The following is a 25,020-nucleotide window of genomic DNA, read 5'->3' on the forward strand; positions in this document are numbered from 1 at the left end:
GATCTCATAATCATTTCTTTTCATTCTACATTTTCGAGACAATTTCTTGGACATTTTTAGGATTACATTCTAGAACTATTATGCAGCCCGAACATCCCACAAAATCTCACGCCGTCTCCCTATTGCAGAAGATTAAAAACCCTGGCTTCCAGTACCATGCAAGGCACTGCTTCTGAAGCAAGTAAGCGTTTGAAAAAATTGCTGTATCGTGCAACAACGGAGCAGAGAGGATATTTTTAGGACAGTGACTTGAAAAAAAAGCTCCCAAGTCTATGGCATGCGGGTTCATTCACACAGACAATGAACACCCTGTCATATTTGCTCGCTCTGAACTCTGCCTGCTGAGAGGAGCAACATCGTCAACTGATTAGCAGGATCTCTACTTGCAAGAAAAATGCTCCCTCAAAGATCCTGATTGGCCTAATTGAAGGAGAAATGAGAACCAGCATTATATATGGTTAAGTACAATGTGCCCAATGTGCATTTCAAAAGTAAATTTCAGAGTTTTTCTGCCAAGTTCATCTTCTTTCAATGTACACTTCCAGGCTGTTTACAGCTTGATTGATTGAGTGAACCTCAGATCTGCTTTTTTTCCTTTGAAGCTGCACGGTAACAGACAAGTTAATTAATAATGAGATCTGTCCTTGGAGCAGCCACAATGAACTCATATACAGAAGCACTTTGTCAGCATGACTTGTACATGCTATATTGAGGTACCCAGAGGGTGATAGAATACAGGCCAGAAAATACGACTTTCATTGGGATAATGGCCATACCTTTATCACATGCTAAAGAGCCGCTCCAGCTCAAACCAATTGGTATACTGGCATGAACTGACTTGTCAATCACTTGACGACTCATCATATGATGCACACAGTGAAGCTAAGCCTGTGGCAGCTAGACCATTGACATTAGCACTCCCTGCAGTGCTTGCCATGGCCGTTTCTTGCTTTGATTGTATCTGCTCTTTTACAGTGTCATTCTTTTTGGGCCTCACATTGAATGCAATGTTTTTGGGCCTCACAGAAAAAGATGCCCTTGGGCCATTCCCAGCTGTACCTGGCGCAGCATGGCCTGTCAACACAATAAAGCTCCTTAGATTTTTGTAACATAGGTTCTGCCATGATCTTGCATAAAAAGGTTGAAAAATACCTTGAGAGGTTGCATTGGGATCAACAGGTGCCTGTGCTGGATTGGTAAAATCTACTCCATCAAAAAGACTTGCCTTTGGTTTCTGACAAATGGCCAGTGGAAATAAAGCACCAAAAAAATCAGTAAGCAGGACATGAAGCTGTAGAAATGGCAAGCATCTTCTCACAAAGATATTAAACACAGGTTCTGTTTGAAACCAATAAAGTGCTCCAAAAGGTTATTGGAAGAAGCTAGTACCTTTATTGATGGTAAGTTGTCCTTGTCGTCATCGTCATACTCATCATCGTCCAATCTTCGAACGAATTTCTCGGAGCTCTGAAAGAACAAAGTAACAGTTAGCATGATGGCCTCATTGCACATACGACAGCAAACTAATACGCAGGCTTGTTGTGCACAGATGCAAGCAAACGTATGACACATCGCACAGCGTAGTTGCATGCGTAAACACAGGCATGCACACAAGCACATGCACACACGCGCAGAGTCTCTTCTATTGAAGCACAGGAAGAAGCAAGCCACCTGAAACACCACAGATCGTATGACGGCTTCATCTTCCTCCGCAAGTTCCTCCTCCTGAAGACAAGGTGTAAAATTAGAAACAAAGCCTTGACTGAATACAGCATAGAACTACAAATGGCATCAGCACCCAAGAGCAACTTCGAGATCTATGCCCAAACACACGTCTGCCACCCATCCTATGCACGGCTTCACTGCTTCTTGCCTGGCTCTTTCTGCTTGCCCTTATTCCATGAACAGGCTCACCTTGCCCACAAGTCTGCAGCTTATCCCATTGGAGCAAAGTAGCATGGCCAACAAATGGAGGCATTAGACGTCCACATTTGGTCATTCTTGGTGCAAGGTGCATGATTACAAAAAAGAGCTGCTTTTGATGGACACCGCCCCCCCCCCCCCCCCCCCCCAAAAAAAAAAAAAAAAAAAAACAAGAGGCGGTCTTCTGCACATCTTTAGTCAAGTCATGTTACAGGAGTGGAAGACAGGCACATGACACGTTGAGTTTTCTCTTCAATTGTCAATCCTAACGATTGCTCTTCAGTGCTTCAGTCTGCCCGTTTTCCCCAAAGAAATGAGAAACTTTCTCATGGAAAAGCATTAGTTCAACATGCAGCAGATTCAGCCTCAATCTCAGCCTGCAGCCCTTTTCAGCAGCAAGACGAGAACCTTCTTGTTGCACTCAGCCGCCAAGTTTACAAATGAAGACTGGTGAGGCAGTAACAGTTCCACTTGTATTGTTCCAGTTCCATGCTTGCAACAAACACTTTCTAGTCTTCTTGTACTTGGCCTTGTACCTGTCCATCACAATAGCAAAGGCTTAACTCCTACCCTACTCCTTGCACTTACTATCCTTGTGTGCTTCTTTTCAAGGGTCCTGCCCCTCTTTCGCGTACCCTATGAGACTTCATGTGAATGTGAAAACAGAGTTACAAGGGCTGAGGTCTATGATGTGGTGATCGATCCTATGTCTCAGATACAAAGTGCCATACAGATCAGGGAGTGACAAGAATAAGATGAAAAGTGAGGGGAAGGGTGAGCACCCTTATATATCCCTCCAGAAAAGGGGTCGGCCAGCTGTAGCAGGCCGACAGCTGTCCAGTAGCATAAAATGCTATAAAATGCCTTAAAAATATCTACTAAATATGACAATGCAGGGTCTCTTAAAATGACGAGTACAAGCATGATCAGGTGATGTAGACCCTCTGGAGATGATATATTCCAACAAGGACTCCAGAGGGTCTACATCACATGTTCAAGCTTGTACTGCTACATGGAGATCCCGCCTAGCCCTAATGGGCCTCAGACTTCGGGTGCAATGTAGCTGGAGTGCTCTGTCCAATGTATCTCCTGGCAATTGCGGTGGCTCTAGTACTGCTTGTATATAATGCATGGTCCATCTGGTAAGGTGTTGGAATTTTAGGTGCTGCATGGTTGACGCGTACTCCCTAAAGGCTGACACCTAAAAGAAGTGGGTATTGGGTGGCTATGAAGTATCTGGTTGGAGAGAGAGAGAAAGTAATATTAACATCTACGAAAGACCCCAAGTGTCTATAAGACAAAAAGTGATACAATGGTACCATGGATATATATAGAGCGATGGAAAACTGAAAGGAGAAGTAAAAGAAAACATCTAACACTAGTGTATGTACATGCAATCGGCAGATGATCCTCTTGAGTGAGAGATGCCACGATTGCTAATGACATACCCGCCTCAACTAGAATTTGGTATTCCCATCTAAGGGTAGCTAGTTGTTCTTTTTTCATTGTCCATGACCTAGTTAGTTCATGAAGCCATTGTAAAACTTATTTTGTCTCACGGTCTTTTGTAGACAATTTAACTCTCTCTCTCTCTCTCTCTCTCTCTCTCTCCAGCTCCAGATCCAGGACATGCTCCACCGCCATCGAGCTACCTTTCCACGTAACATAGCTGAGAGACACCTCTCAGCCATACTCATTAGCCCCATGCTTGATATTTTGGAGAGTGGTATACCATCTACTCGGAGCTGATGCTGCTTTCATGTTTCTATGTTCTTAGTCTTCCATGATGAGTTTCCATGGACAGTTTTGTATCACCCCAGTGAGATATCTATGTTTATGTTTTCTTTCTGTTTTGTTTTCCATTCCACGATGAGATATAACATGGACATTATTGTATTACTTTGGTCTCATAGGCCCATTGGGTCTTTACTAGACGCTTAATCTCTCTCTCTCTCTCTCTCTCTCTCTCTTTTTGTTTTCGCCCCTCCGCCTCCCTTTTCCCACCCATCCTTCTTCCTTAGCTTCGTTGTCCGCCCGTCTCTCTCCCTCTGTTTTCGCCCCTCCGCTTCCTTAGCTTCGCTGTCCGCCCGCCTCTCTCCCTCTGCTTTCGCCCCTCCGCGTCGCTTTTCCCACCCACGCTTCCTCAGGCCCCCAAGGCAGCAACATAACTCTCTCTCTCTCTCTCTCTCTCTCTCTCTCTCTCTCTACCCGTGGGAAGGGTTGCAGAGTAATCCCGAGGAATGGCCCGAGTCTCCAAGAGAAACTCGAGGCCCTCCAGACGGCAATGAAGGCACTAATCAAGGAGAACAACAAGACGTCCGATTCCAACCTCAATGAGGTGGAGAACAAACTACACCGGCACATCATGGCCCTCGAAGCACGGGTCACGGACCTCGAACAAGATAACACAGCACTCAAGGAGGAGGTGAGTGCATTGAAAGTGGAACTGGTGCCGTCAAGAACAAAGAGAAGGAAGAAGGGGAGATCAATGACAACACTCTCACGGCCATCAAAGAAGAGATCTCCAAGGAGATCACAAAGGACATGGAGGGAAAACTCGAAGCCAAGCAGTCAGGATGGGTTGAGGTGGTGAAGAAGAACATCTGTAAAGAAGTGAGGGAGGAGACTCAAAAGGAAGAACATCAAATCACTCACACCACCATTGAGGAGGAGAAGATGAGGCATGCCCGCCGCCTTAACATTCGAGTCACAGGTATAGCCGAGACACCCAACTCCACTCCCGAGAAAGATGGACAGCTTCTATGCATGAAGCTAGGCTACAGGGAAGAGGATCCTCTCCCCTTCACCAAAGCATGGAGAGTCGGGAAAGACTCTAACACGCAAGCCAGCCCTCATCCTACAGTTTGCAGGAGAGACGGAGAGGGTCACCTTCATGAGGAAGAGGGTCATACTACGAGGCTTAGAGGGAGCTCCTATTTTCTTGGATGATGATCTCACGAGGATGCAACTAGAGCATAGGAGAGCTTGCATGCCACGAGTCTTACACGCGAGGAGAGAAGGCAAGAGGGCCTTCTATTGAGATGGTCGGGTCATCATTGATGGCCGGCCCATGGATTAGCGGTTTGGGGCCTATGGGACACAGACCAAGCCACTGACAGAGATACACATGGCAGTATGGAATTGTAATGGTTCACTATGGGTGCAGCCTGGACGACTAGAGCATGTTATGATGAGGAGAGACATCATACTTCCAACACAGACACATCAGAGCCCAGAGAGAGGGCTACCTCGAGTAGAGGGATTCTAGTGGGAGTCAGCATACAGGAGGACCAAATCCGAGCAGAGTTTGCTGCGCCTCCTATGATGGAAGAGGCCATATTCCAGACTATATGCTTGCTAGACAGATTCAGAGAGATGCCACAGGACAGATTGTCATACAGAGCTTTTGAGGCATCTAGATAGTTGGCTGAGGCAGGAGACAGAGGATCATGGTATGCACAAGTCACACATCGGTTCTCACAGCATGGCCTAGACATGGATCATCTACCACCATTCCAGTATGACAAGGATGCACCACATACAGAGTATTGAGACAGGACCTATGGTAGCTCTATACACGAGAGACATGGATATCGCCTACACAGCCTCTTCCACCAAGGATGCTATACTACAGAGATCACTTCATGAGTATCACTATAGAGAGGCTAAGATACATGGAGGGTTTTTTACCACACGGCTCCCGAGTAGCTATTAGTCAGCTTAAAGTCTCATCACATCGATTGGAGATCGAGACTGGCAGAGCAGCACGGATCCCCCGAGAGGAGAGGGTATGCAGATTGTGTAGAGAGGAGGTGGAGAGTGAGGAGCATTATGTATGCAGATGCAGAGCATATATAGCCATCAGAGAGAGATATCCCATTTTATTCAGAGAGCCACATTCCCTACAGCGTCACAGAGAGACATCATTACAGGCTCAGACAGCTCCAAAGGGGGGACGACAGACAAAGATTACTACATTTTTTCAGAGATCCACCCCACTCCCAGCCCCTACACAGCAGGGAATTACTCTCCAAAGAGCAGACACACTCAGAGCCCGCAAGAGATAGAGGACACTTGGCTTTCGGACACTACATCTATACCAGAGAGAGATGACAGAGATTTGAGCTCAGTTTCACAGAGAGAGTGCGGAGCGACTGGCTCGCTTCAGAGCAGACCCAGGCATGTTCTTCAGGGAGCTGTGGATACCCCCTTCATTGATGTATACCATTTTATACCCCCAGTATGGTACAGGATGGAGCTAGTTAGGTTGCATATCATGATTGTATACTCCATCCATATAGCTTTGCATTCTCCTAGTAGTAGAGCTCCATCCCCTCGCCCACTCATTGTACTTATTGCACACCCAGATTCAGCTTTTTAGTTCAGTACTTTTTCATTTGTCTCATAGGCCGAGTTCGGTCTTTTGGAAGACGTTAATAAAATCTTTCTTTCTTTCTTTCTTTCTTTCTCTCTCATGTTTCTACGTTCTTAGTCTTCCATGATGAGTTTCCATGGATCGTTTTGTATCACCCCAATGAGATAGCTATATTTATGTTTTCTTTCTGTTTTATTTTCCATTCCATGATGAGATATGCCATGGACATTATTGTATCACTTTGGTCTCATAGGCCCATTGGTCTTTTGTTTACAGGACTGTATTTTACTGTGTATTTTACCTCTTTTTCTTAAGCATTGTGATTATGATTAATCTTGTTTAGCATTCACTAATCATGTTTACCTGTATATGCATGTGTAAGTTTGTACACGTGTGTGGATGCATATACATGTCTGGTGTGTGTGTGTACATGTGTGTGCATGTTCATATGCATATGCATGTGTTTTTCTCTTACCTTGCTGCAGGTGTAGCAGATTCTCTCTCAAGGCTATTCGTGGGTCAGCCCTGCAGGTACAACCGGTCAGCAGGCAATTGACACGTGGCACAGGCACCGGTAGGCAGCTGACGTGGCAGCTGACACGTGTGCAGGTACGGTTGGCTGCAAGACTGCAGGCGCTGCCATTGGGTGCTGACATGTGGCGGCTGGATAGACAGGCTACAAGACTGCAAGCGCTGCCACTGGGTGCTGACACATGGCAGCTGGATGGGCAGGCTACAAGACTGCAGGCGCTACCACATCAGCAGCCGCACTACACCCAAGCGCAAGAGAGAGAGAGAGAGAGAGAGAGAGAGAAGCGAAGCTCAAGGCAGCAAGCGGAAGGTGGGCAGCTAGATGAGATGGCACCGGGCTGTAAAGAAAAACGCAAAAAATGCCGAGTAGCAAAAACACGAGAAAAAAACGCACGTAAAAAGAGCAACGTGGATTTTCGAAAAAGCTATTCGCCATGTGATTTTTTTATTTTAAAAAAAGAAAGAGAAAGCTATTCGATAGTTTTTGAAAAAAAAAAAGCCTTAGTATTAATTTTTTTTAAAGGCCCCCAAACTCGTATAAATAGGGGGCCAAGGCCCTTCTTTCACCACAACACAAATTGGGTGAAAGCTTCAAGGAGATCTCCTCTACGTGGAGCAGGGGGATTTCTTCTCAGAAATTGTACAAGGGCTACGCCGACCTCGTTTGATAAATAAATACTTGCGAGGGCACCACGCTTTGGGGCCAATTGGTCTTTTTCCTCCACTTATTCTTCTTCTTTCAAATTTAATATTATTCCAGTTCATAAAGAGATTTAAGTGTGATTAAGTGTGTTCACCGCCCGTCAAGTTTTCTAAAGGCCGGTTTCAAGGTTCCATTGCCGGGATCCATCGTCAACTTTTTCAAGAGGGCAAGCTTGTGGTCGACACATTTAGTTCTATGGTTGAAACTAGTGCGGAGATGAAGGATTTATCTTCAGAAAAGGATGACTACTTCTATGATCATGAGGAAAGCAAGCAAGAAATACCTTCCGATATGCCAGAACTTGAAGATGATGATGTCACTTATGAAGCAAAGATGCAGAGTTTGATGGAGGGATTAATGGAACTCGTGAAGGACTCATGTTTTCCACAGAACTTCAAAGTTGATTCTAAACCACGGAAGTAATGGGTCTGAGAAGAAAGTTAAAACCTCAACATTCGGCTCCCATCCACCCAAATTTTCAACCATACCCAGATTCTTCTTCTTCTTTTTCCCCACCTATCCACGGAAACCCTTTTAATACTTCTCATCCTGGTTACTTTGGCGAAGGCTCTGTCTTTCATTCCATGACGGGTGTACCCAACATGGGCATGACTGGGAGCTATGGTAGGCAACCAGGTATGCATGGAGGTATGTATGGAGGTATGCCAGGAGGTATGTATGGAACTTTTGGTGGTGGTGGTGGAAGTGCTTTCGGTATGCCTGGTATGGGAGGTGGTATGATGGGCAAGGGATCTAATGCTGTGGGCAATTCTTTTCTCAAACCACATCCATATGATAATCTTGTTTAGGGCGACGGGACATCGGTACTATAGGTATCCGAAGAGAGCACTTAAAAACACAGATGACTCACAAGAAGAACCTAAAGCAAAGAAACAGAAACTGTCTGCTGGACTAGTACCTGCTGACTTGATAGGGATGAAGCAAGGGGATGCATCTTCAGAGTTGTACAGAGCATGGGGAAGACTTTGAGATCAGCAGGTTTTGATCTTTTTCGATCAAGGGGCTCGTGCAAATTTCATCACCCCCAAGCTCGCGGCAAAGTTGGGCATCAAACCAGAGATGGGTGTGTTGCATGAGGCTACTTTGGCTTGTCGTGGACATTCGGTTGAGGTTACACTGATCATTGGGAAACTACGTCTCAGTGTGTAGACTTACACGGACAGAGAGGATGATTTCTACATTATGCCTTTGGAGGGTTGTGGTGTTTTGTTGGGTATGCCTTGGTGCCGTAAGGTTAAAGCAGTAGTAGATACTTTCAACAGGAAAATCTCTCTCTCACTCACAAGAATAAGCAACACATTCTTGATGTAAAGCTTAAAGGAGAATCTATTCATGTTGTATCGGCTTCGGCCATTTCTCTTTTAATAAAGAAACATCTTTCTGTTTACTTAGTGTTTGTTAAAGAGAATCAGGATACCACAGATTCTAGCCTGTCTGAGTTGGACAAGGAAAGATTGGACTTTCTCAAAAGTTTTCAAGATTGTTTTTTAGAGGCTTTGCCAGGGGAGTCGCTGCCTGCTAGGCCTGAGGATCATGGGATTGATTTGATTCCTGAAAGTTCGCCACCGAATAAGCCACCCTATAGGGTGAGTGCAGAAGGTGTTAGAAGTCATCTCCTGTCTATTTTATACACCAGGGCCTTTGTTGTGGGTGTGCCGACCTTGTATAGGTGTTTTATCATTTTTCCTTGTATAGGGATGCCAGATGGTTGGCAGGAGCACATGGTGCTGGCCGACCTGTTTTACACTGTCGTGGAGGTGCTGATGGCTGGCCGACCTGGTTCCTACAGTCGTGGAGGTATTTACTGCTGGCCGACTGCTTTATGCAGTCGTGGAGAGCCTCTAGCGCACGCCAACTGCATGCATGGGGCATATAAATAGGCCCCATGCTCCTCACCATTGGATCATTCAGTTTTCTGCGGGATCTTGTATATAGAGAAGAGTTTACACGCCTATTTCTCTGTCTCTCTCTTGTGCTGTCTATTTTCTGCACTCTACTTGCTCTTGTCAACCCAAGTTTGGTTATCATTTCCGCTGCATATTCTCACATGGTATCGGAGCCCTAGGCTCGTGATAGATCTTGGGAGTTTTCTGAGCAAGAGGGGGATAGTTAGGCTGCTGTTTGGTGGACTGTTTTGGGCTGTTTGGGAAGAGAAGGTGCAAGAGGAAGGCGGGCTAAGGTGCTGGACAGCCACTTGCAGGTTTTAGAGTTTTTTTTTTCCCACCCACCCACCCTTTTCAGTTTAATCCCCGCGATGGCAAATTTACTAGAGATGGCTGAGAAGCACGTGAAGATCTCGACTCTCCCCACGTTCCCAGTGGACCGTCAGTTGGACGGGTCCAATTATGGCATCTTGAAGGTTATGATGGAGTCTGTGCTGGAGTCATATGACCTTGCTGATTTCATCATCATTGGGGTTCCACGGCCGGAAGCAAAGGAAGGGGAGTAAGAAGGACCGAGAGGCACAGGCACACATGTGGGATCGTGTCAACGCCAGGTTCCGGTCATTTATTTTCCTCAACTGCACACCACAAGTGATCGATCATGTAAAGCACATGACGCTGGCGAGAGGCATATGGGAGCACTTGGCTTCTCTTTATAACAGGATATCACGAATGAAAAGGATCTCCTTGGAAGTGCAGATGCGGGTTATGAACCCTGCAAAGTCCTCAACGATGCGGGAACACATTAACAAGCTGCAGGCCCTTCAGCAGGAAGTCCTCCAAGCTGGGAAGGACATATCATCTGAAGACATGGCCATCACTTTGCTGTCCCACTTGCCTGCTCAGTATTCTGCTTTCTACTCCTCGTTGATTACGAGTGGCAGGCTCAGCACCATTACCTGGGAGGAGCTTGTGCCAATGGTCTTGGACCAGGAGGAACGTTTCACGAACCCTCCTCAAAGCGGCGGTTCGAAGGCCTTAACTGGCCAACGGTCCATGGTTGATATATACGTACGTACGGATTTGATCCGTACCGTACGGCCGTACTGTACGGATCCGTACGTGTACGGATTGATCCGTACGTGAGGTTTTTTTTTTGGCTGAAAATCGACGTGCGTGTCTGAATGGGCGCCCGCCTGGCGGCTGGCCTTTGGGTACATACTAGGCCTTTCAACTTTGATTATTGGACTCCAGAGAGCGTGCGTTACAGAGAGGCGAGAGCAGAAAGTTTTCGAAAAAGACCAGGCGACCACAGCGTTGGAACTTTGGCGCCAGGCGTGCGTGTAGGTAAACTGAGCATCTTCCTCTCTCTCTCTTTCTCTCCCTCTTGAGTCTTGAGTCTTATCTCTTTCTCTTGCATATGTGCTGCGCACTTGGCAGGTGCAGACAAAAGTCTCAAGAGCCATCATGCCTAAGCCAACTAACCCGTATTGGCAAGAGCACACCAATGTGATCCGCATTGTCAACACGCCAGGGCAAGCTGGATCTGGCACGCGACGATGGCAATGCAAGTATTGCAACTTTCAGCTCACCAGTACCATTTCTCGCGTCGTTATGCACTTGACAGGCATTGGCACAACCAATAACTGTGCAGGGTGCAAGGCAGTACCAAAGGACATTAGGGATAAGTTGATTGCTGAGAATTTTCCAGCAATGGGTGCAGGGAAAAAGGTGAAAGGTAGTCAACAGACACAGGATGCTCTCCATGATGCACTCTTGGGAGACTTGTGGTTCTTCACAGGTTCAGGAGGAGCAGCCCACTGGCAGTAGGAAGAGGGCTCGTACCATGCATGAGCAGCAGGACTATGTGGAGGATGATGGAGAGATGCATGCACCAAGGCAGACTACCTTGCCTTCTCGAGTGGCCTCTCTTTCTTGGGTGAAGGAGCGCCAGAAAGTGGCTGAGATGGAGATTGCTCGCACTCTCATTGAGTGCAACATCTCCTTTCATGTCTTGAGGACTGAGCAGTGGCAGAGGATGGTCAGAGCCATAGCCCAGGTTGGACACATAGAGGATTGGTCGGGGTTGGAATACAATAAGATGCGGACCACTACGCTTGAGGAGCAGAAAGCATTGATAGATACGGCATTGGTACCAGTGAAGGCAGGTTGGGGGCAGTTTGGGTGCACCATCATTTCAGATGGCTGGAGTGACATTCGTAGGCGACACATCATTAATATTCTTGTGTCGTCTTGCCTTGGCACGTACTTCTTGCGTGTACTTCTTGCGTGCTGTTGATGCAGGAAAGGCTGGAGAGCGGATTACAGGTGAGTTTATCTATGAGCACATCCGGCAGGCTATACTTGAGGTTGGCCCAGAGAATGTGGTGCAGGTTATTACTGACAACGCCTCCAATTGCAAGGCTATGGGTGAGATGATTGAGGCAGAGTTTAAGAACATTGTTTGGACTCCATGTGCAGCTCACTGTCTTGACTTGTTGATGGAGGACATTGGGAAGTTAACATGGGTGTTGCCTATTGTTTCCGATGCCACAAAAATGACTACTTTTTTCCGCAAAAAGCACAAGGCATTGGCTATCTTTAGGAGTCACAGTACACTTGACATGGTGCAGCCCTTGAAGACCAGATTTGCATATATGTATCTTGTGTTGCAGCGACTCTATGCAGTGAGGGATCCACTTCTACAGACAGTAGTGGACCCGAAGTGGAGAGAGATGCATCACGCACAGGAGGAGTCCACTAGATACATACAGCGGCGGGTGCTTGATGAGTCCTTTTGGTCGGAGGTGCAGGCTATGATAGTAGCATTGCAGCCAATTTATGTGTTGCTGCGTGTCACAGACATGGAGGGCTCCACCATGGGCCTAGTCTATCATCTCTTCTCAGAGATGAAGACACACATCAGAGGCTGCAGATCACTGGCGCTTGATCGGTATGTACTTGCTTCTGTAATGATTACTCTATTAAATATTTACTATAATACTATAATGTATAATAGTAAATACTATAATCAAAATTCAGCCTGTTAACTAATGTTGCGTCAATGCTTTTATAGTCGGGAAGAGATCTTGGCTATTGTAGACAAGAGATGGACATTTATGAGTCGGCCCATTCATGCGATGGCTGCATTGCTTCATCCTTTCTACAAGAAGCCAACTCTTTTTAATGACAGGAGTCTACTACAGGGCAAGGATGCGTACATTGGCTTGATTTGCGAGGAGGATGAGCAGTTGGACATTGATGCAGAGCTCGCTAGCTATGAAAATAATTTAGGGTCATCCTTTACTAGAGCTGTGGCGTTGAGGCCGGAGGCAACGAAGTTCTCTTACGTGGTGGCAGAGTTATGGAAGACAAGGTCTTCCAAAGCTCACTCGTATCGCTTTACGTGTCCTCTCACAGGTAAAGTTTTCTATCTTTACATTTTCCATACATGTGTTATGGACTTGGGACCATGGTTCATTGTCCAATGTCTATTGTCTATGACCATGTCCAATGTCCATTGTAATTTGTCACCATTGACACGTCACAATGCACATGTGACATGCAGGATTGCTCTGCTGGTGGATGCGAGCGCAATTGGAGCGCTTATTCGCTAATTCACACGAAGATCCGTAATCGACTCAGCACTGCACAGCTAGAGAGATTAGTCTACTGCCGAGCAAATATGAAGCTTGTGCGAGATTACCACGCTTTGGGGACACCCAAGCAGGTTAGAAAGTTGAAACTTTGGGCTAGCGTTTATACATATTACAAGCGAATATTTGTAATTACTAATTACTACTTTCTACGCTGTTAATAATGTGAACACTGAATTGCATTTTGTTTTTTAACAGACAGATCCATCAAAATTGAAGTTGGTCTCGGAGGGGAGTGCAGAGGAGACTGAGCAGCAGCAGCAGCTTGTGAGAAACGATCAGGAGGAGATTATTCGCATGCTGCACAGAGAGCTGGAGAGTGTGGATCGATGCGTGACGAGGTCACGTGCGCGAGTTCTCAGTCTCCCGTTAGTCGGGCGAGATGCAGGTCCAGAAGTTTCACGACGAGAGACAATTCGGCGAGGAAAGCTTCCTGTCCGTACTCCTCGGAGACGGGCAAATGAGGCTGTTCCTCTCATTCAGCCTACGGAGGATGATGATCCAGGACAGCAGAGTATGATGGCAGAGCCAGAGTATGATGAAGAGGGCAACGTCCTGACAGATGGGGACTTGCTCTCTTCAGGAGTGTCATCATCCTCATCCGATGAGGAGTTTTGAGATTCAGAGAGTAGAGTCTCGAGAGTCGAGTCGAGACTCTTTGTTATTGCTTAGTGTTTTTTACTTTTGAGTCTTGACTCTTGACATCAGACATTTATGATTTGTTATTTGTATGCTCTAGTATGAGCCTTTTAGGTTGACATCAGACATTTGTTATTTGTATGCTCTAGTATGAGCCTTTCTACATCTATTTTGTCTTGACAGCCATTGTGTCAAGTATATGATGTGTGTTTTGAAATTAGTACATACTACATGCAAATTGGTTTATTTTGATTCTTGAATGTTTTAAACTTTTATGCACCTTAAATGTAGAAAGGTGTTGAATGTCCTATTGTTTGCCAATGGTACGTATTTTTACGTACATAAAAAATTTTACTGTACGGAATACCGTACAATACGTACATATACACAACGTACAGTGCGTACACATCAACCTTGCAACGGTCGAAAGGCCGGAATAACAACAAGGGCAAAGGGAAGGCTTCACCGGAGAAGTCTTCTGAGAAGAAGCTTGACTCAGAACGAGAGAAGCTGAAGGCCGAAAGATTTTGCAATGATTGTGGCAAGAAAGGCCACTATTGGAGGAAGTGTCCTAAGCGGACAGGGAAGAGTGCTGATTCCTCAGCCTCAGTTGCAAAGACTCCGGCATTTGTGCACTTAGAGATGATGGACTCCGACGCTTCATCGTCTTCGAGCGAGGAGGCAGTTGGCTTCACCGCGAAGGATACTCGGGAATGGATTCTTGACAGTGGTGCTTCCAGGCACATGACTCCATCCCGTGACTTCTTTCTGGATCTGAAACGGCAGTCAGGTCGCATCTTTATTGGCGACAACTCCACTATTCCGATACATAGTGAGGGCCGGATGGAGATTACTCCCGACAGCAAGGGGAGCAAGCATGCTTCCCCGTGTTCTTTATGTCCCTGCTCTGGGTTTTCATCTTCTGTCAGTGCATGAAGTATGCAAGACTGGCTTTCGGGTGGAATTTGAGGAGCATTCACTTGCTCTACGGGACCATGAGACTGGCCAGGTTGTTTGGGAAGGCGGTGTGGAGAATGGTATCTACAAGCTCTCTGCACTCTCCTCGTTAACAGGTTCTCGAGTCGGAGATTTGTGGCACTTTCGTTTTGGCCACTTAAATGTGGATGCATTGAGGTGAGCTTTCCGAGACCAGATGGTGGTTGGCTTGCCAGATGTTGGCAGTAGGCAAGGGCGTTGCAGTTCTTGCATACGTGGTAAGCAGCACAGGGAATCCTTTCCGAAGCAGGCTTCCAGGCGGGCTTACCATTGGAGTTGATTCACACTGACTTGTGTGGACCTCAGCAGACACCATCTTTGGGAGGATCTCTCTACTTTATGCTGCTTGTTGATGATTGTACCAAATTCATGTGGGTCTACTTTCTTTCCCAGAAGGACCAAGCTTTTGCACGGTTCAAGGATTGGCACGTGATGGTGGAGAAAGAGTCTGGATTTCAGGTAAAGACTCTCAGGGCTGATAAAGGAGGTGAATTCTCCTCGACTGTATTTCTCAGATTTTGTGCAGATCATGGCATCAAAAGGAAACTGGCCAATACAGGATCGCCTTTGGAGAATGGAGTTGTCGAACGCAAGAACAGGACTATGGTGGAGATGGCGAGGACCATGCTGGAGCATCGTGATCTTCCTCGTCCACTTTGGGGAGAGGCTGTGGCAACGGCTGTCCATACCCTCAACCGATCTCCGACGACTTCAGTACCCCATATGACTCCATTTGAGGCTTACTTTGGCAGGAAACCTGATGTCTCACGCTTCCGTGTTTTTGGGAGTGACGCGTATGTACATATTCCGAAGAAGCAGAGGGGGAAGCTTGACTCCAAGTCCCGCAAGCTTGTATTTGTGGGGTATAATTCTCTTTCCAAGGGATACAGATTGTATGATCCAGACAGGAACGAGATTGTTGTCAGCCGAGATGTGGTCTTTGACGAGCATGTTCCAGTATCCACTGTCGACGAGCCGCCACTTCTTGGAGATCCAGAGGAGTGTGATGATGATTCCCAGACCATTATTCCAATTGATCAACCTCAGTCAGTACAGGAGGTTGAGCCCGCAGCTGGAGTAGAGCCCCCGCGACCTCAAGAGGCTCCCCGATCTGTTTGAGTACCTAGATGGTTGTTAGACACCCTTCGGGAGTCAGGTGTCACGGAGTTACCCTCCGAGTGGACCACAGAGGACGGCCCTCGAAGATCACACAGAGTCCGAGATAAAAGCAATACAGCGGAGCTTCTTCAGGTGAACTATGCTTTGATGTCTCGTATTATGCGGAACAAAGAGCCCACTTCCGTAAAGGAAGCCCTTTCACAGGATGCTTGGATGTCACATGCACACCATTCAGGTGGACAGTGACATGGCATCATATTAGCATCATAGACATCATCAGGCATTTTATGGTCATTTAAATGAATGTTTTCAGCATGTACCACATGGTATGAGTTGGATTCAGCATGGTAGCATCACATTAGCCATATAGACCAGCATTTAGGGCTTGTGGAGGCAGCCGACAGCCTGTTTACATCAGCCGACAGTATGCTTACTTCAGCCGACCAGCATTTATGCTATTTTTGGCATTATATATTCAGTCGTGGGCTTTTTACATCTGGCCGACTGCAGCCAGGCTGGCCGACTGCAGCCCTCACCCATATATATAGAGACCTCAGCATTTAGTTCAGGATCATCATCTGTCATCAGCGTTTTCAGTCTCTCATCTCAACGCATCTCAGATAGCAGCATTCAGCAGAGTGTTCTCCAGCGTTTCTCCTCCAGGAAGCCTTGGGAGCAGCATATTCAGCAACGCATCATCATCAGCATTCAGTACATCATCTTCAGCAAACGCATCTATTCTCCTCAGCGTTTCCTTCCAAGGTAACAGGAGTACATCTGCGTTTCAGCATCCCATCAGCATTGCTTCAGTCCCAAAGCCATCCCTTCAGCGTTTCCTTCCAAGGTAACAGGAGTACATCTGCGTTTCAGCATCCCATCAGCATTGCTTCAGTCCCAAAGCCATCCCTTCAGCGTTTCCTTCCCAGGAGACAAGGGAAAGACAGTGGGACAGCAGTTCATTCAGCATATCAGAATATTCAGCATATAGGCAGCATATTCAGTATCATAGATCTATTCAGATCTCATTGTAACCGCATTCATCATCTAATATAGCTGCATTGCATTGACACATATTTGTCTATCTCTTAAACATCATTAAGTGCAATTTAGTTAGACTAAGGTTGTGATTACTACGGTCGAAGAGCTTTACATGTCACATTGGTATCAGAACGTTACAGGGTAACCAGCCTTAGAGCATGTTCATTCCATCAGTCATTCAGTCAGACATCATGTTAATCGCTTCCGCACAGTTAAACCCAATTCTCAAAATCTTGCAGGCCACCCTTAGGGATTTTCCCTTAGGTATGCATTAGTAACCCATCCATTTGCATTCTTGCACAGCATATAGGGTTGCACATGGCTTGCATAACAGACATCTTAGCAGTCAGTCTTGCATCTGCAAGGCATACATGTTGCCCATGAACTCTCTGAGGAAGAATGACATCCAACATCAAAGGAGGACATAAGTTTTGGGCTTCAACTGGCAGCAGCAGGGGGTTTCTCTTCCACAGAAGACGGAAGTTTGCTCCAACATCGCCTCAGGAGGTTCAGAGCTTCAGGAACGACGGAGATGGTAGGTGAAAGGTTTCCAGAGGCAAGTCAGGGGTGACTCAGGTATTTCCAAGCAGTTTTAGCAGCATTTGCCATTCAGTTCCCGCAGTACATGGAGTCTTGGCTCCAAGGATTTCACTCCTGCAGACGACCTCAGTCCCGGCAGTAGAAGACAGAAGGGGGCAGTGGTTCGGAGGAGAAGGATCACAGAGGAGTCGAAGGTTGCCAGGTATACCACCCAGCAACAGTTTAGCAACGGGGAATGTCACGTGCACACCATTCAGGTGTACAGTAACATGGCATCATATTAGCATCATAGACATCATCAGGCATTTTATGGTCATTTAAATGAATGTTTTCAGCATGTACCACATGGTATGAGTTGGATTCAGCATGGTAGCATCACATTAGCTATATAGACCAGCATTTAGGGCTTGTGGAGGCAGCCAACAGCCTGTTTACATCAGCCAACAGTATGCTTACTTCAGCCGACCAGCATTTATGCTATTTTTGGCATTATATATTCAGTCGTGGGCTTTTTACACCTGGCCGACTGCAGCAACGCTGGCCAACCAGCAGCCCTCACCCAAATATATAGAGACCTCAGCATTCAGTTCAGGATCATCATCTGTCATCAGCGTTTTCAGTCTCTCATCTCAACGCATCTCAGATAGCAGCATTCAGCAGAGTGTTCTCCAGCATTTCTCCTCCAGGAAGCCTTGGGAGCAGCATATTCAGCAACGCATCATCATCAGCATTCAGTACATCATCTTCAGCAAACGCATCTATTCTCCTCAGCGTTTCCTTCCCAGGTAACAGGAGTACATTTGCGTTTCAGCATCCCATCAGCATTGCTTCAGTCCCAACACCATCCCTTCAGCGTTTCCTTCCCAGGAGACAAGGGAAAGACAATGGGACAGCAGTTCATTCAGCATATCAGAATATTCAGCATATAGGCAGCATATTCAGTATCATAGATCTATTCAGATCTCATTGTAACCGCATTCATCATCTAATATAGCTGCATTGCATTGACACATATTTGTCTCTCTTAAACATCATTAAGTGCAGTTTAGTTAGACTAAGGTTGTGATTACTACGGTCGAAGACCTTTACATGTCACATTGGAGGAAAGCCATGCAGGTGGAACTTGATGCCATCGAGAAGAACAACACTTGGGAGTTGGTTCCAAGGCCGTCGAAGCGGTCAGTCACTGGTGTCAAATGGGTCTTTAAGACCAAATATGCGTCTGATGGGTCGGTGGACAAACACAAAGCCAAACTTGTGGCTAAAGGTTATGCTCAGCGGCCAGGCATCGACTACGAGGATACCTTTGCACCAACAGCACGGATGTCCACGATTCGGACCGTTCTTGCCCTTGCTTCTTCTCAGAGGTGGCCCGTGTATCAAATGGATGTAAAATCTGCGTTCCTTAATGGTGACCTGCAGGAGGAGGTGTATGTTGAGCAGCCTCCAGGCTTTATTGTTCCAGGATCTGAAGGGATGGTTTACAGGTTACGAAAGGCCTTGTATGGTCTTAAGCAGGCTCCCAGGGCTTGGAATCAGAAGATTGATTTCTTCTTTGTTCGGACTGGATTTCAGAGATCGGTTGCAGATCCAAACCTGTATCTCTTTCGGGAACGCGGCATGGTCACGATTATCATCCTTTATGTGGATGATCTCATTCTCGCTGGCGGTCATGTGGAGCACATTGGAGTGACGAAGGCTGCCTTGTCAAAGGAGTTTGAGATGACCGACTTAGGCTTACTCCACTTCTTTTTGGGATTGGAGATCTGGCAGACCCAGAGGGGGTTTTTCGTCTCTCAGCAGCGGTATGTTCATGAGTTGCTTGAGGCCTTTGGGATGGAGAACCGCAAGCCTATTACTTCGCCAATGGACCCGAACACAAAGTTAACCGTTACTGATCCTTGTGAGCCAGTTGATGCCTCGCAGTACCGGAAGTTGGTTGGTTCATTGATCTGGTTGCTGAACACCAGATTGGACTTGAGCTTCTCCGTGGGGCTGTTGAGCTCTTTTATGCAGATGCCATTGAAGTCTCATTGGGACGCAGGATTGCGGATCTTGCGGTATCTGCAGAGTACGAAGGATCTAGGACTCTTTTACACAAGAGGGGATGGAGTCAAACTCCAAGGTTGGAGTGACTCAGATTGGGGAGGAGATCCAGACACGAGGAGATCTACTTCAGGATACAGTTTTACCCTCGGCTCAAGAGCAGTTTCTTGGAGCAACAAGAGGCAGCCAACTATTGCCCTCTCTTCGACAGAGGCAGAGTACCGGACTGCTTGTGGTGCTGCTTGTGAGGTTGTGTGGCTGCGGAGGCTGCTAGGCGAGATTGGGTTTCCACAAAGGAGCCCACAGTCATCCAGTGCGATAACTAGAGTTGTATAGCTATTGCTCAGAACCCGGTCTTCCATGCCCGGACCAAGCACATAGAGATACAGTATCACTTTGTACGTGAGAAGATCTTGGCTGGTGACATCTTGCTACTTTATTGTTCAACGGAGGACAATGCGGCGGACCTCTTCACGAAGTCTCTACCTCAGGCTACGCTCAGGCGGCACTCCAGCTCCCTTGGGTTGATTTCACAGCCAGGAGCTGAGAGGGGGTGTTAGAAGTCATCTCTTGTCTATTTTTATACACCAGGGCCTCTGTTGTGGGTGTGCCCGCCCTGTATAGGTGTTTTATCATTTTTCCTCACTCCCCGTATTTTTTCCCTATTTTTTCCATTTTTCCATGGTGTGGATGGATGCCAGATGGTTGGCAGGAGCACATGGTGCTGGCCGACTGCACCTCATGGCTGACCGACCTGTTTTACACTGTCGTGGAGGTGCTGATGGCTGGCCGACCTAGTTCCTACAGTCGTGGAGGTATTTACCCGACTGCTTTATGCAGTCGTGGAGAGCCTCTAGCACAGGCCGACTGCATGCATGGGGCATATAAATAGGCCCCATGCTCCTCACCATTGAATCATTCAGTTTTCTGCAGGATCTTGTATATAGAGAAGAGTTTACACGCCTATTTCTCTGTCTCTTGTGCTGTCTATTTTCTGCACTCTACTTGCTCTTGTCAACCCAAGTTTGGTTATCATTTCCGCTACATATTCTGACAAAAGGATCACACTGCAAAAGGGCAAAACACCCTCCTTGTTCTGCAAATACTGCAAAGAACACAAGCTCGGACAAAATAAACTCTGCTCAAGATCTCTGAAAAGATCACTGCTCTCCTCCAAATAACTGTAAATTCCTGTCATAAAAGAAAGTCTCCACAAATACAAAACAGCTCCCGAAACTGATCCTCAAGTGAAGTAGCTAGAGAAAGGCCCCCTCTAAGTGTAGAAAACTCTTGTGGGAAGCAAAACGCAGCCAAAACACTGCTATCCAACAAAAAATAGCACTCCACCGCCAACAGAAGGCAAGGAACATGTAGAAACCGGGAAACCGTGTAGGCCAGGAACAAAACACAGGTATAGATGCCCCAAAATCAGCAAACCATTGACTGAAATCTGAAATTCAGAATCCTCCTCAAGTACCAATCTGCCTCCAAAGCCATAATCCAAACAAGAAAACCCCCTCTGCAAGTGATATGTGTCCACTAGAAAAGAAAACGCAGCCAAACAAGGGCTACAAACTTGAAAATTCAGGTCAACCAGCGTCCACACCTCCTATGAGGAAAAACGTTGAAGAGAAGGTACCTTCGGGTCCAACAGAAGAAGCCCAAGTGAAGGTAGAGCTACCAGCAAGATCGGTTCAAAAAAACGCAGCAACCATGGCTGCAAATCTGAAAACGCAGAGCTATAAGGGACTGTAGAACGGGCTGAATCTGGAAATGCTGAAGCCGCAGATCAAGAACTGCTGTAGAGAACAATCAGGGGGGGGAGGGATGGCACAAGATAACCAGAAGGTACAGGCAAAAGGGAGCCCAAAGAGCTCCAAGATCAGGGCTAGGGAAAGCAAGCCCAAACAGGCCAAAAACGCAGCCTGTTTGGGACAGCTATGTTGCTGTCCAGACCTGGAAAAAAAACGCATGAGAACCTCTGGAAGGTGCCGCCAAGATAATCACAAACCCATCCTCCATGAACTGGAGAAGATGATCTCTACAGAAAGCCATCTTCGTACCAAGCTCGTGTGTCGGCTGTATCCATGTCCTCCTAGTGTCCAACTGAGTCAAGTCCTGCCTGATAAGTCTGGTATTCTCTGCCCGTGTGAGAGAGAGGGAGGGTGCATCCAGGGAGTACTGAAATGGAGGTAGCCTGTCCATACTAAAGCCATGCAATTGGAACCAAGCTGTCATCTGTGCATACCAACGTGATCCGTCTCCCTGTGATGCCAACTGTCGTGAAGACTCCAGGGCTAAGCGAGCATATCTATCTCTAGGGAGAGCCCAAGTGCTATGTATAAAGGAGACTGATCGAGTGAGTGCCTCTACTACCAACGGGGGAGCAGCCATCTCTGCACGGATAATATCATGTGGTACGGAGGCCTTGGCCCTAATCATCCGGGAAATCATAGAAACCAAGGGCCTCTCCATACATCTCCATCCATCAGTGCTACCAGCTCGGTTGTGGTGATCCACTGAGGGTCCCCATATCTCCACTCCATACAGCATGGCTGAAGTGACCAAAGTATCAAAGAGCCAGAGCTTTTTTCGAGGTTCCTGAAACTGAACCTGCGAACACATCCTCTCTAGTCTCCCCAATGCTGCATAAGCTCTGGTCAATCTGGTCTCCGCTGCTCTCCTCAAGGAAAATAGCGGGCCACTAAAAACCACACCAAGGTAAGTATATGCATCTGTATACTCCACTGTCTCCTGACCATATGTAAAGGTGGGTACTGACCTCCTAACCCACTGTGCTGTGGTGTTAAACACCATCACCTTGGTTTTACCAAGGTTAACAGACAATCCACTGTCCTGTGCAAACGTGTGCAATGCATCCAAATGACGCTGCATCCCCTCTGGAGAATCTAAGATCAGCACAATATCATCAGCATACAATAACAACGCAATCCATGTCCCTACTAGCTGTGCTCCTCTGTCACCCTCCCGCTCTACATAGTCCGAAACCTCATCCACATACATCCCAAATAAGGCGCATCAGTCTAGCTCTCGGTACTGTCTCAAAACCTTTGCGAAAATCCACAAAGCAACAATAAATCCTCCTGCCATATAATCTGCCCTCCTCAATAATAGCTCTGAGTGTCAAGATATGGTCAAGAGTGGAGAAACCTCTCCTGAACCCTGCCTGCCCTGATGCACGTATGCCCTCTCTCTCTGCCCATCTACTCAACTCCTGAGTCTCGTCCTCTATGCTCTGAACGAGTCTCCTGTCTACAAGCTGTCTCCCATCGGTATCCACTAACATGTGGCATGGACTGTCCAGGAGCCTGATGCGTCTCACAGTAGAAGATGATGTCCCTCCTAGTGAAACTATCCTCAAAAGCCCCTACATCAAGGCGTAGAGATCCATTACAATTCCAAGTAGCAACTTTGAGTGTAGTCCCATAGGTCTCGCGCCGTCATGAAGAGCGCCTCTCCATAATCACCTCTACCATCTCTATAGAGAGAGAGAGAGAGAGAGAGAGAGAGAGTAATATTAACATCTACGAAAGACCCAAAGGGACAATGAGACCAAAAGATGATACAATACTGCCATGGAAAGGAAAGACCTGAAAAAAAAAAACTGCTGCTGCACGTGGCACATGGCACTGTGTGAGAGGGACATCACAACGATCAGCTGACGGTGACACCATCCTCACAAACGATAGCTGTTGGAGAGCATCCTGGATCTGCATCTGCATCTGGCGGGTGAAGGATTGTGATGCTTGGGGCCGGGACGTCTCACCAGCAGTATACATTGAACCGGTGCTCACACCATCACGTCTCCCAAGGTCACCTAGGCAGAGCTCATCTGTTGTAGCACACTAGGCACCAATGGCCCTCTGATCTGAGGAAGACCTCCATGCAACCGCTTCAGATCCAAGAGATGCTCCCCTGCAGGCAGTGGATATGGTTAACCTCTTTGAGGTCATAGATTCACAATGATGATGCGGATGTCTCCCACCTATTATATCTCATTGGTTTTGAGGCTATATTGTACGGCTCATTTTCTACTCACATGATTACCATTGTGCAGGCAGCTAGTCTTTCCCTTTTTGGTTATTTTCCCTAACTCGGTATTCTCATGGATTTATTGTACTACTTTTGGTCTCATAGACCCATGTGGTCTTTTGAAGACATTAATAGTAAATACAACTCTCTCTCTCTCTCTCTCTTCAAATGCTACTCACTTGAAATACAACCCAAAACACAAAAACCCAGTAAAAAACCAAGATTGAAGATAACTCACCTTTATTTGTGCTGTGCGACGCAATGCTTCTAGCATTTCCTCTGTTCCAACAACAGCATGTCTTGCCTGATATCAAAGCACCAGTCAAGACAACTTGCAAATAAATAAACTCTATGAATTGCTCTAAGGAGTAGATATAGTGCAATCAAAGAACGCATGAAACCAAAAAATTACCCGCATCGACTTCATTTCATCAAGTGCAGCAAGAATATCCATCTCCCGTTTGGAATCCATTGTTCGATTCTCGAGCGCTTTCATTGCATCCCCCATTTCTTCAGCATCTCTTTTCTTTTTGGCATCATCTATTGCCTGCACTAGCATGAGAGAGACTGTGAGCACAACGTGTTCCTACCGCATTTTAGTGTTCACATTTGGCAAAAAGGAGGACTGTTCTTGAGAACCAAGTGCCTACCTCATCAGTAGATCGCCAAGGCTCAAAATTTCTAGTGGCACCAGCCTCAACCGTATAGTCACTGTTTTGAGGGTCTGTTTTCATTGTAATTTCAGCAGAGCATTTCGTGCACTTGAAATAAAATCGGAAGATCTGAATACCGAGATATGTCTGTGCATGGCAAATCAAACATGTATCAGTGCCGAGCTTCATAGGCACGTACGCACGCGCGTGTGCACACACCACACACACACACACACACACACAACAGGAGGGGAACCCACCTCGCCTATGACGTCCTCCTTGCGGGAGTTGAACTTGGTGCCCTTGTATATGTAGTTACCGCAGGTATTGCAGCGGATGCTCATGGGCAGCATCATGCGCACCTTGATCTGCTGGTTCTTGGGCTGCCGCCGCCTCGGGATCTTGGACGGATCGAAGTCTGGCGGGTAGTACTTGTTCAGCACCTTCCTCTCCCCCATAGCTGCTGATCCTCCTCCTCTTCCTCCTGTGTGCTAAGCACCTGTCCGTAAAAATTAGGTTTCCGCTCGCAGTGCACAGTTAAGTTTCCAAAAAAACATGGATTAATAAATTATATCTGCTTTGCGAAATTAAAAATAAATGAGTACCAAAAAAAAAACAAGAAAGCGAATTGAATTCAAGAGTGTTTTATTTCAGGTTTTAATTTATAATCTGGAGCTTTAAAAATATGCGGATTTTCTTGTAAACACACAATTGATATATGTGAGTATAAATATGTATATATAATTTTAAGGATATGATGTGGGCCACACTTCCTATGCAAGACCCCCCCCTTCCTTGGAAAAATACTTTTGTTCTTGTAAACATAATAGTAAGTTTCATTGTG

General features: G+C 46.6%; 1 protein-coding gene and 2 pseudogenes across 3 annotated transcripts; 2 read left to right on the forward strand and 1 right to left on the reverse strand.

Annotated features, from left to right (window-relative positions):
- LOC147613346 (uncharacterized) lies at positions 1–24,779 on the reverse strand. 2 transcript variants are annotated; one of them, XM_086782653.1, is made up of 9 exons: positions 24,437–24,779; positions 24,174–24,323; positions 23,936–24,070; positions 23,762–23,827; positions 1,672–1,725; positions 1,390–1,467; positions 1,151–1,234; positions 777–1,069; positions 1–602 (listed from the first exon to the last, which is right to left on the reverse strand). In XM_086782653.1, the coding sequence occupies exons 1-8, from the start codon at positions 24,632–24,634 to the stop codon at positions 842–844; spliced, it is 993 nt and encodes a 330-aa protein (XP_086638779.1). In that variant the 5' UTR covers positions 24,635–24,779; the 3' UTR covers positions 1–602; positions 777–841. The 2 variants fall into 2 exon arrangements, with proteins under 2 accessions (XP_086638779.1, XP_086638778.1); XM_086782652.1 differs by having other exon boundaries at positions 777–1,074; positions 1,153–1,234; positions 24,437–24,770.
- Positions 9,521–11,938, forward strand: LOC147613347 (uncharacterized; annotated as a pseudogene).
- On the forward strand, positions 12,075–13,868 carry LOC147613348 (uncharacterized; annotated as a pseudogene). The gene is made up of 4 exons (XR_015263411.1): positions 12,075–12,389; positions 12,513–12,856; positions 13,005–13,166; positions 13,295–13,868. The product of XR_015263411.1 is annotated as an uncharacterized LOC147613348 (transcript).
- Positions 24,780–25,020: the final 241 nt, after the last annotated feature.

Source organism: Cibotium barometz, chromosome 44, assembly GCF_041138505.1.
Source record: "Cibotium barometz isolate CiBa-2024 chromosome 44, ASM4113850v1, whole genome shotgun sequence".
In the NCBI taxonomy this organism is placed as follows: domain Eukaryota; kingdom Viridiplantae; phylum Streptophyta; class Polypodiopsida; order Cyatheales; family Cibotiaceae; genus Cibotium; species Cibotium barometz.